Genomic DNA, 12,410 nt, shown 5'->3' on the forward strand with positions numbered 1-12,410 from the left:
GCTGATATCATTAAATGATAATAAGCCTAACAATTTCTGTGTCTGTTGTGAAAATTGGAGGCCTAATCCGATGTGTGAAAGGCATTGAACCCCTTGTGCAGAGTTGTCCCCCTTAGTTTGCAGATTTCCTTTGTGTACTAGCAGAAAAAAGTAACTGGTTCATATATAATGAGGTGAATGTAGTGTTATGAAAATAATAACAAAATATTTTGACATTTGGCTGATCAATGTTTCATCATAACATGGGGAGATTGGTTAGCCTTAGTGGATAAAGTGTTCGCTTGTCACACCAAAGACCTGGGTTCGATTCCCGACATGGGTACAATGTGTGAAACCCATTTCTGGTGTCTCCTGCCATGATATTGCTGGAATATTGCTAAAAGCGGCGTAAAACCATACTCACTCTGTCACTCACTCACTCATCAGAACACATTTATTGGCAAAACCTATACCTGGTAACAGACGGCAGAGTAATTCATTTAACAATGTCAGTTGATACAGGCGAGACCACCTCTGTGGTCTAGTGGTAGAGCGTCCGCCCGGAGAGCAGAAGGTCCGGGTTTGATCTCTCTCGATCTCTCTCACACACACACACACACACACACACACACACACACACACACACACACACACACACACACACACACACACACACACACTATATAAGTGCAATAATCTTGGACGCGACGCTAAACCCAATTTCACCTCACCTGATACAGGCGAGGCAGTGGAGGTACACTGAAGACACCAGATGATTGGAAACCAAAGATTGGCCAAACTAAGCTTCCATAACTGGCTGCTTCTGGTCCTGTCATACGTGTTGTTCCATCTAATCCCATTGCAAAGGTTTTCATAAGCACATGATAGCTAAACAATCATTGTGTGCTGTTCCCATTAAAAATCACCTGTAAGTTCGTTATATCGGTCAATTCGTTATAAGCGTGTTAGTTTTAAGCGTAGTGTACTGTATTTTATCCTTAATTACACAACCTTGTCTTTGTGCTGTTGTAAGGATCTCACGAAAGCAATACTAACTGTCAGCCTTGATTGTGGCGTGTACCAGATGTATGGATAACTTTAAAATAAGTATGCAACTTACAAGCACGAACGAGGCAGATTATTTCCTCAAATGTCATAATTTACATTAGATCTCATAGACTACCATTACATGAATTTAAAAAAAAGATTTGATTTTAACATTATTCTGTATGGCAACCCAATTTCTGTCACAGAATTCCCTTTTAGTGTTTACATAATTATATTCTGTCAACTAAACGATTTGACTAATTCATGCTTTTGTGCCTAATTAAGCTTCTTGAAAATAGTTGATTGCATGTTGATATGCTAATCATTCTGTACTTTTGTAAAGGAAAGGCAAGAGTAAGCTCCTGAAGATTTGTCCAGTGATATTGATTGTCAACATATATGTTTGAATCATATCAGTGGATGATGTGACCAAACCATTTCTGTAAACAAGCACTGGATGATGTGAGCTGGCCATTTCTGTAAGTAAACACTGGACGATGTGACCAAGCCATTTCTGTAAATAAACACTGGACGATGTTACTTAGCCGTTGCTGTAAATAAACACTTGACGCTGTGACCAAACCATTTCTGTAAACAAACAGTGGACGATGTGACCGAGCCTTTTCTGTAAATAAACACTGGACAACGTGACCAAGTTATTTCTGTAAAAAAAACACTGAACGATGTAACCAAACCATCTCTGTAAACAAACACTGGACGATGTGACCTAGCCATGTCTGTAAAAAAACACTGGACGATGTGACCAAGCCATTTCTGTAAACAAACACTGGACGATGTGACCAAACCATTTCTGTGAAAAAACAACCTCTGGACGATGTGAGCAAACCATTTCTGTAAACAAATACTGGACAACGTGACCAAGTTATTTCTGTAAAAAAAACACTGGACGATGTGACCAAACCATTCTGTAAACAAACACTGGACAATGTGACCAAGCCATTTCTGTAACACACACACTGGACGATGTGACCAAGCCATTTCTGTAAACACACTGGACAATGTGACCAAACCATTTCTGTAAACAAACACTGGACGATGTGACCAAACCATTTCTGTGAAAAAACAACCTCTGGACGATGTGAGCAAACCATTTCTGTAAACAAATACTGGACAACGTGACCAAGTTATTTCTGTAAAAAAAACACTGGACGATGTGACCAAACCATTCTGTAAACAAACACTGGACAACGTGACCAAGCCATTTCTGTAAACACACTGGACGATGTGACCAAACCATTTCTGTAAACAAACAGTGGACGATGTGACCAAGCCATTTCTGTAAACACACTGGACGATGTGACCAAACCATTTCTGTAAACAAACACTGGACGATGTGACCAAGCCATTTCTGTAAACACACACAGGACGATGTGTAAACAGTCAAATCGTAGGACAACGTCGCTCTTTGACTACCGTACACCTTCATATGTTCAATACAACGCTGTTATACTCTACTTGTTTTTCTGTCCTTTAGTCGACAAATTTGTCTTTGCTTCTAAATGTATTTATTTTTGTCGATTGTCATCGCCTAATGGCTGCAAATATTGCCGATTTGATGTAAAATTGTACACTGATAGAAATAGTTTGTAAAACTTCACTGTCCACTCAGACACTAACATGTTAGTAGATTTTACTAATCAGTTAGTATTCTTTTTACTTGGTGGCCTATCGTCACTAACTTATAAAAGGGTAATAAGTAATACTTGTCAGCTTCCTGTATGAGAGAAATACTATAAGGCATTAAGTAACAACACATTTCACAACAAAAAACAATTTAAGGCTTAGGTGGGGGGAGGGGGTCCGAACTTGCAACCTCTTGGTTTGTAGTGTTTTCACGCTACCACCTGTGCTACGGAGACTTCAGTTGTGACGAATGTATAGTTTCCTAGTCATCATTAGCTATGTTTATGCACTTTATTAAACATGTTAAAATCCTGAACATGTTTAAAGGCCTATAAATTCTAAACATTTTTAAAAGTGTTTAAATTCTAAGCATGTTTGGATTATGACGATGTTGTGTTTAGGGGTGTTTATGCTATGAGGCGATAGCTCATTTAAAGTGTTTACACCCTAAACGTTGTCAGATAGAACTCAACAAATGTGCATACCGTTTAGGATAGAAACGCATTCTTAAACATGTATTGTATGCATCTGTTTTACAGTGTGGTTTAAGTAGTGAATTATACTAATTTGATAAGTGATATTTACTAATCTTCAGCATCTTCGTGCAATCTACCAGACAGGATAGTAAATTCGCTGTTTACAAACCTTCTGGCCGCTGTTACTAATAACGTTAGTAGAATTTACTTGGCTATTTTCTCAGTGGAACTCATATGTTCAACATAGAGGGAAAGGGATACTTGTTAATGACGACTTCATCTTTGTCACAAGCTGATGTGCCACCAAGGCATGTACACCATGAGAGCTCATGGTGATTTGGAAATGGCATGCGTTGACCAAATATGTTAAAACGCCTTGTCATCAATGGTGGAAAATATTTCAGGAAATCTCTTCTGTTCAGTATGGAAGCCTTTTAGGGCCATTTGAATTTTGATTTTTTTCCCTTGAAATTTCAAGATAGTTCAGGGAGCTATGGGGTAGCCTAGTGGTTAAGACCTGTGAAGATTCCGGTGTAGAATAGGTCTTCAGCAACCCAGGCTTGCCGTAAAAGATGACTATGCTTGTCGTAAAAGGTGACTCTGCTTGTCGTAAAAGGCGACTATCGGGATCGGGTGGTCAGGCTCGCTGACTTGGTTTGATGCATGTCATCGTTCCCAATTGCGTGGATCGATGCTCATGATAATAATCACTAGATTGTCTGGTCCAGACTCGATTCTTTACAGACCGCGTCATATAGCTGGAATATTGCTGAGTGCGGCGTAAACAACCAACCAACCAACCTAGTAGTTAAAGCGTTCGCTCGTCACACACAAGGCCCGGGTTCAATGTGTGGAATCCATTTCAGGTGTCCTCCGCCTTGATATTGTTGTTGGAATAATGCTAAAATAATGTTCAATAATGTGCGTCTTACAAATTCATCTCACAAGGGTGGGGTGTTGGGGAGAATATGCCATGGTATACCATCCATTATTCACAGCTACGAATAGGGGATGCGATTACTTGAACCGATCCACGCTTCATAGCAAGGCCACAACGTGAGACAGATATCAACACTTTACCAGTCATGAGATCGAGTCACGGAATCAACCCAAAGCGCATGATAAGTGGGTGACCAACAAGCACAGCGTAACCTGTGAGAATACAGTGTATCGAGTTTCATTTCTCACGTCTTGTATTCACTGTCTAGTCATCGGTCGTGAACACAGCATATAGCAACATCGAGGCGTTCTGAATGACTTTTCGGGAGGTCGTCCATCAGAAGGATTCCTTTGGAATCCCAGAAAAACGAAGCCATCACCTTGTCATCTGGTAAACAGACTTTACCTTCTTCTTCGTCGGAGGAGACATTAGATGTGACCACAGCTTTGGCTGTTATTAGCCTCTGGCTGATTGTGGTGAACCCAAGACTCATACACCTCTCAACAAAATAAGCGAATCTGCTTCAAAACAACCTCCATTCTACATTCAAATTTTGAACCTAAAGCGTTTGCGATCAGGAGTCAGGAACCTTGGAAGCCAGCGTACTGAAACTTTTGTCATGTTCGGTTCATTCCTGAGAATGTTCTCAACTCTCTCATGAAAATTACTTGCTTTATTGGCTATGTGCCGTGTGGTGAGTCGTCGAGCATCCATGATCATGTACTGTATTTTATCAAGATGTTTCTCAGTGATGGATGCCGAAGACCTTCTTGATCTCACTTCCCGTATTTGACTCAGCTGCCAGTGCCCAAATCGTAACAGTAGCAAAGGAAGAAAGATCATCTCCTAAAGTTGACACGATGTCTGCATGGAGGGCCTTTGGAGAAATATGCTGTATGGTTGCGTATTTGGTTTAATGTTTCAGTTGCAGCATGTAAGCATGGAAAGTAGTGTACTTAGTGGTGGAATCTTTTACATGAAAAAACACAGTTCATAATGTTTGTTTAATAAAAAACTCAGCTTCCATCTTCTTGAAAAAGTCATGAAGACATGACCGCAATTTCGTGGGCAATGCATAAACTTTGACATCGAGCGTGACTGACAGTATATCCGACCATGTCATAAGAAAATGTTTATGATTCACTTTAAAATAGTTGTAATACCAGGTTTCACCGGTGGCATCCATAACAAACACATGCAAGGGCAAGTCAATTGTTCACCTGAAAAAAAACCATGGGAACATATGGTACATGTCAAAATAGGGAATTGCATCGGACATAATTTTTATCACTGAAACGTCAAATTTAGACATGTCCTCCACAGGTCTACCATAAAACTTTTTGAAAGCTTAACTGAGGCGTTGATTGTTGTGAGCTTGATAAAACAACTTCCGAGCAAGAGTCGTTTGACGTTCTTTGAAATCTTGAAAGAAAAAGCATGCTCTATTGTATCTCAAAATTTATGAAATCTCAGCACCAAAGGCTGGAGCTGCTAGAATATTGCTCGACATGATGGGAAAGTTGACTATTGGAAACTTGAAGTCATCCCTCTTGTCTTACAGTCTTGTGGAAAGTGTGTTGTCGCTCTGAACTTTATGCATAGATCTAAAATATGAAACAGATGAGACGGTCTTACTGGTCACCTTTATTTCTAGTTCAGGAGGGTAAATCAGTGGAAGAAATTGGCTATTTGATGGTTATTAAACGAAATCTGATCATCTCTATACTGAGGCTTAAGTTAATCTTCTTGGCTAAATTACCTTGTTTGACTTTGTCAATCCAAGCAGAAATTCAGTTTCACATGCATAAAGAAACAGATTCGCAAGAAGGGGAGCATAATTGGTGCCCATAGGGATGCCTACTTCTTGCCTAAATGTCTTACCCCAAATTATACATAGATGTTATCAGTGAGGGAGTCCTGCAACTCACATATCGTTTTTTCAGTAAACTTAAGATAGATACGTAGCTGTATCTGTGGTCACTATGTTTTGTAACAAAAGCCTCCTGGATCAAGGAATGAAGTTTTTCCTTGTTTGTCATTTTAATGTAGTGGTTTAAGAAGTTGAAACATCAAATATTTTGACGTAATTGAAATTGGTTCTTTTCTGAGAATGCACAATTAAAATAAATCCTTTGAGTTTTTGAGAACTATTAGAAGTATTAGTTCCAATGTCTCAAATACCTTTTGTGAATATAAAGAAATTCCTTCCTTGATTGTATTAAGGATTATGGTTAAGCAATATATCTCTTTTTGTACGGACTTTTTATGGAGCTTTGGAATCCAGTACAAAAGAGAGAGGAATGGACATGTCTTCAGGTTTTAGAGTTAGTTTAAAGGTTGATGGTACTGATACGTGTTTTTCACAGATTTCTTCCTCAGTTAACACACTGGCTTTATATGGAGCATTATTTGACATATCATTTATACCAAGTTCTTTGATGAAACAATTGATGAAGTGATGCTTATAAATACTGGTTATGTTATTTGAGGCCTTGTCAGAGGGAACAACAACAACAAACTTTTCATGTGGGGCAGCCAGGCTTTGGGTGACAGCTGGTTGGGAGAGAATGGGTTTATTCCAATTCCGTTTTCTCTTTCTAAGTTTGTGCATTCTACCAATGACAACATCACGCACTGACCCAAGCTGAGAGACATTCAACAGGTACCTCTTCTCTTTGGCCTGTTTACTGGCATATGCTTCCACAGCATCCATCATGATTTTAAAGTTGTGATCCCAATTGGTAGGAACTGTTCACGATATTTTGGTCCATATTTGAATAACTGACGAAGGTTGTTATTGTCAACTATAGAGAAGTCGCCTGTGATTGTATGACCTGCAGGTTGATAGCAGCATGATGACCCACGGTCCAGCGACTGACAGGATGACCGTCTCAGCTGATGACGTCACAGTGATACTATCACTCCTCAGATTGGGGACACGCATGTAACGTTTCCTGGGTGGTGGTGACCGGAGGTCTGCCCCTCCTAGGCCTGTCTCTGTTCACCCAGTCTGCCTGTATCAGGCCATGTGCCTGGTGACCTGAGGTCTGCCCCTCCTAGGCCTTTCTCTGTTCACCCAGTCTGCCTGTATCAGGCCATGTGCCTGGTGACCTGAGGTCTGCCCCTCCTAGGCCTTTCTCTGTTCACCCAGTCTGCCTGTATCAGGCCATGTGCCTGGTGACCTGAGGTCTGCCCCTCCTAGGCCTGTCTCTGTTCGCCCAGTCTCCCTGAATCAGGCTATGCGCCTGGTGACTATCATTCGTCTACTGCCAAAACTCGTGAATCACGCGTTTCTCCTTGATTTATAAGACCAACAGCTTGTTCTTTCAGTTGTAGCGTTAATCTTAGCGTGCTGCTGTCCAAGGGTTTGTGTGTGTATGAACAGTACGTCGTTCCTTTTATACAACGGGCGGTCGGGTAGCCTAGTGGTTAAAGCGTTCGCTCGTCACGCCGAAGATCCGGGTTCGATTCCCGACATGGGTACAATGTGTGAAGCCAATTTCTGGTGTCCCCCTCCGTGATATTGCTGGAATATTGCTAAAAGCTGCGTAAAACCATAATCACTCACTCACTCACTCACTTTTACACCAATATCTTTGTAGGTCGGCATGCTGTAAGTGAAGCCAAAGTTTTATTTCAAACTCAAGTTCCACTGATCTTGATACTGAAGCACGGGAATTACCCAACAAATTGTTTTGGTTGTGTTTGGGCGATTGATTCTCAACCATCTTGTAACACTATTCGGAGTTTGGACCCAGTGTGTCCAGATTTCAGTTTGGTAACGTTTCTTCGTCAGTTTAGTTATGCTATTTATGCCCATCGTCCACAATCTTATTAATTGAAGAGTACATTCCTCAAGCCGATGTGAGTACAAACATGCCAAGTTTACCAGTTTTCTGTCAGTCTGAAGAAAACTGCACACTGGGCTTTTGCTGCACATGGTGTTGTCTTTTATGATATAAAAATGCTTTCTTATACTGCAATTGTCAGTGTTCTGATTTAGAATCACCTATATCTGTACTGTTTCAGTAAACAGTGAGAAAAGTATAACATTCTTTCCTTATGTTGAATTTGAAGTGCGAAGTAAAAACGAATCTGATCTCTTTTATGAAGAAAAGAAATCTAGCCTCTAACAAAGAAGAAAAACAAAACACGACTCTACCCCAAAACCCGGGCCTCGTCCTAACTATCCAATGGTCCGCCCCTTAATACATGGCAGATGTTTCGGGCGTATTATACATCCTCCCTAGTTAGTTAAGAATATTTCACCCACCCTCGTATCTCTGCTCAACACTCTCAAATCTTCTTACGCAGGCAAAGATATATAGACGTGAACAAGACAATGCTTGAATGTATTCAGGGAATTATTTTTGTTAAAATGCTATTGTCAGTGTTTCCTTAATTCTAACGGACAAACTACTAAAAACAATGGAGTCAACTATGCAATGCCGCTTCCTCATTATACCGCGTACGGTTTTAATTCAATATAGCGCCGTCAGTTCAACAGGTAACACAGCTCTAATTGAAAATATAGCAAGTTTATCTCTTGGTTAGGAACATTATTCAAAAACCTTCTACACATAATCAATATTCCACCAGTATTTCTATGATGTACCGTTGTACACAAACATCTTAACTAGCGTAATTATCGCCTATCTGTTCGCACAACTGGCAATAACGCTTCAGCATAAACAATGACAACGTACGAACAAGTCAAAGATAATCGATAAAAAATGAAATAGATCAAAACAGATAGCGCACAGAATCCCAAACACATTTTTTCTTTGAAGAAACCCAATATATGAGTCGTAAATCTGCCTCGACTTGGCAAGCAGGAGAGAACTTTCTCACATCCAACCGTTAATTCAATTTTGTCCCGCGTCTTCGCCGCCAAGTGTAATCAGTGATTGGAAGAAGGACTGAGGAGTCTTAATCCTATCACAGGGTCGTTATATTTGAAACACATCCACGTCCACGACAATGACGACGTGGACGATGTTGCTGGTCATCGCGTCCGTAGTTGGTGCCCGCGCTGGTATGTTAACGTTTTGAATTATTTTAATTCTTATGTTGATGGTTTATTTTTTAAATCACTGCCTGATCATTGCATACATATGTATTTTCATGCACATCAAGTATTTCTGTGAAGTAGGTTTTTGTTATATTGATTTTTCGCATTTGAGAGGCTGCGATAGCTTGTGGCTGGGCGGTTAAATATAGTCAAGAGTCTGTGAGGTTTATTCATTTAAGGGAACAAGAAGCATTTTTTATAACCAAAACACATATATATTTATTTATATCTAACAGTGATTCTGAAAACTAGAAACGCTGTAGGTTTTAACGTCCCTGATAGACGACAAAGATTTGCCGAGGCATAAACATACATATACTAAACAACACATCTGGCCTTATGTTTTACACACACGCGAAACATGCTGGATGCTCTGAAACAAATATGTGTGTGGGTCTACAAAACGTGTTTGCCTCCTCCTCCTTCCGGGGGTGAAAAAAATGTTTGTCTTGAAGCGTTGACTGACAAAATATTCTGTCTTTTATACACACAAGGAAAGGTTGGCATAGTGACAGACTGCCACGTTTTTCGAATCCATTTGTTTTGTTGGACTGGTTGTCTGCCACGCCAAGACAGTGTAGCTTAGTTTAAGTACACCCTATCACCTACAACATGTATCGAATGTATACAAGATGGGTACTTTGCAAGTACACAGTGGGCAGAAACCTCTGGTGGCACATATACGCTGGGCCAACTTTGGCACAATGTCTAATGTTTATATTGGCATAACCCGAGTTCAGTATTTCTCTGGACACCATTGACCCTACATAAGGGACTTACGAAAGGCAAACATATGACAAAAAATTTAGTGGGTGAGTTTGGTTTGAAGTTTGGCGCGGGAGTAACCTTGGATATTGGGTTCGAATCCCTAATTGTGGTTCTAGGTTTGTCAGCACCATACCCGTGCTCGCTGGTTCCACCAAAGCCATAAACGTGTAAGACCTGACTCTCATCAAAGCGGCGTTGAACAAAACTCACTTATACTAAAAATGGTCTCCTTCACCATGGACCCGTGGAGATTCCGGGGTAGAATAGGCCTTCAGCAACCCATGCTTGCCGTAAAAGGTGACTATGCTTGTCGTAAAAGGCGACTAACGGGATCGAGTGGTCAGGCTCGCTGACTTGGTTGATGCATGTCATCGATCCCAATTGGGTGGATCGATGCTCATGATATCAATCACTGGATTGTCTGGTCCAGACTCGATTATTTACAGACCGCCGTCATATATAGCTGGTATATTGGTGAGTGCGGCGTTAAACAACAAACCAACCAACCAACCAAATCCTTCACCATGTCCATGAAGACGTCAGAGGGCAGACATCCAGATTTCTCGTCCTTCCCAGTCGTGAAATGTTCATGGAAGGTGTTCTGTGGTGAAATCGGGGTACTGCTTTACTTCCACGTGTATATGTCACTTTCCATTTGCTTAAAACGTATTGTGTTTGTTTGTTTGTTATTTAACGCCGCACTCAGCAATATTCAAGCTATCTGACGGCGGTCTGTAAATATTCGAGTCTCGGTCAGACAATACCGTGACTGACATCATGAGCATCATTCAACGCATTTGGGATAAGATGACATGCATCGACCAAATGCGTCTGCGAGCCTGACCACCCGATCCCGTTAATCGCCTCTTACGACAAGCATGGGTTGCTGAAGTCCTATTCTGCCCGTATCTTCGCGGTTTTAGGACACATTTTAATGTAAAACAAATATCATAACATTTAAGAGAACATTCACGCAAAAAACTACTGTCGCATTGCCTCTTTCCATTTTGCAAAAAACAACAAATCAATAATCTAAACCATCTTCAATCTCCCTTCCGCCTTAAGTACTCTCCGAATCTGATGGAGAAAGTTGAAAACAATGTCCTCACGAATTGCCTCACTTTGCTACATCAGCCGAGCGCATTTTCGGAAACGCTCTGGGTTATTTAGGTTTAATTGAAGAGACAGACCCTAGTTTAGGCGTCATGTTGGCAGGTGCTCAATAAAATCATGTCTCAAACGCCGACTTCGCCCAGGGAATCTATACCTTCCCCGCAGAGTTCAGATATTCTTCCGCATCAGGGGGTTTCGGAGAAATAATTGTCCTCTCCGGGGCAGATTCTTCAGGCAGATATTGACCGTCAGACACCAGGTACCTGCGGTGTAGCTAGAGGCGAAGTTGACATTCTTATTGAGGTAGAGTGTAGTGGTTCAGTGCCGTCCTGGCCAGCATGTCAGTTTTACCACAGCGTGTCAGCGTAGTTTGTCAAGAAAGCCTGAAGTGATTCAGGTCTTCGACATTTACCACTTTGGCGAAACCCATGAACATGGTATGGTGCTAACAGACCACGAATATATCGTGGCAAATCTGGGATTCAAACCAACGACGATATAGGTTTCTGGCACAACAAAGGCCCGCAACTCTGCACTGCAAATTCCGGTTTTCGTCGTCTCTGTCATCCGTGCTCCACAGCTTGCCTTGACCAGTGAGAGGGTTAATTATGTTTATATATTATATATTTTAAATCATTTTAAATTTAATTATTATTTTTAAATATTCAAATTTAGAATACCTTTATTGGTGATTTAAATTTCTATCCATCCTATTAAGAGGTTTTATGTGTTGTTACCTTGATCTGACCCGTGAAGATCCGGGGTAGAACCATCATCCCGAGGCAAGAGAGTTAACTGACTATAAAAGTCCAGTTTCCACCCTTGCCGAACTAGGCTGGGATTATGGAGTTACATTTTGGCTGGACTAACGAGTCTATGCATAGTCCAATCAAAATAGCGCACCGAAATCGAAATCCGGTTCGTAAACTGTCATGCAGAGTTCGGTCGATTACAGGATTTGCAAAGCATGTGCATCGCTAACTCGTTGTCAACAGATATTTTCCAAATCATTTCATGTTTTTTATCAAGGTGCTCACGTGATTTGATGTACTTCGCGAAGTAAGAACCTTTTTATCACAAAATAGATCTTGATGGTTGATCAGATCGTCTTGCCTGGGCGCCACCATTTTGTTTGAAGCAAATGCAAGTGATACGAAATGTGGAATCTGATTGGTCCACATTGGAGAGGCATAGAATGGACATAACTCGTAATAGCCACTGGTGGCGCTACGATCGAGCCCAGGAATTCCAGCCAAGTTCGGCAAGGGTGGAAACTGGACTTTTAAAGTCAGTTAACTCTCTTGCCTCGGTCTTCAGGTCTTCAGCAACTATGCTCGTCGTAAAAGGCGACTAACGGGATCGGGTGGTCAGG

General features: G+C 41.0%; 1 protein-coding gene across 1 annotated transcript in view; it reads left to right on the forward strand.

Annotated features, from left to right (window-relative positions):
* Window positions 1–8,993: 8,993 nt before the first annotated feature.
* The window catches only part of LOC139475993 (uncharacterized), a 28,582-nt gene continuing 25,165 nt past the window's right edge, over window positions 8,994–12,410 (forward strand). Inside the window, exon 1 of the mRNA XM_071259216.1 lies at window positions 8,994–9,121. Coding sequence (XP_071115317.1) covers window positions 9,067–9,121 — 55 coding nt within the window. The 5' untranslated portion in view covers window positions 8,994–9,066. The remainder of the gene's footprint in view (window positions 9,122–12,410) is intronic.

This window comes from Haliotis cracherodii, unplaced genomic scaffold (assembly GCF_022045235.1).
Source record: "Haliotis cracherodii isolate W230 unplaced genomic scaffold, xgHalCrac1.p SCAF_3, whole genome shotgun sequence".
NCBI lineage: Eukaryota > Metazoa > Mollusca > Gastropoda > Lepetellida > Haliotidae > Haliotis > Haliotis cracherodii.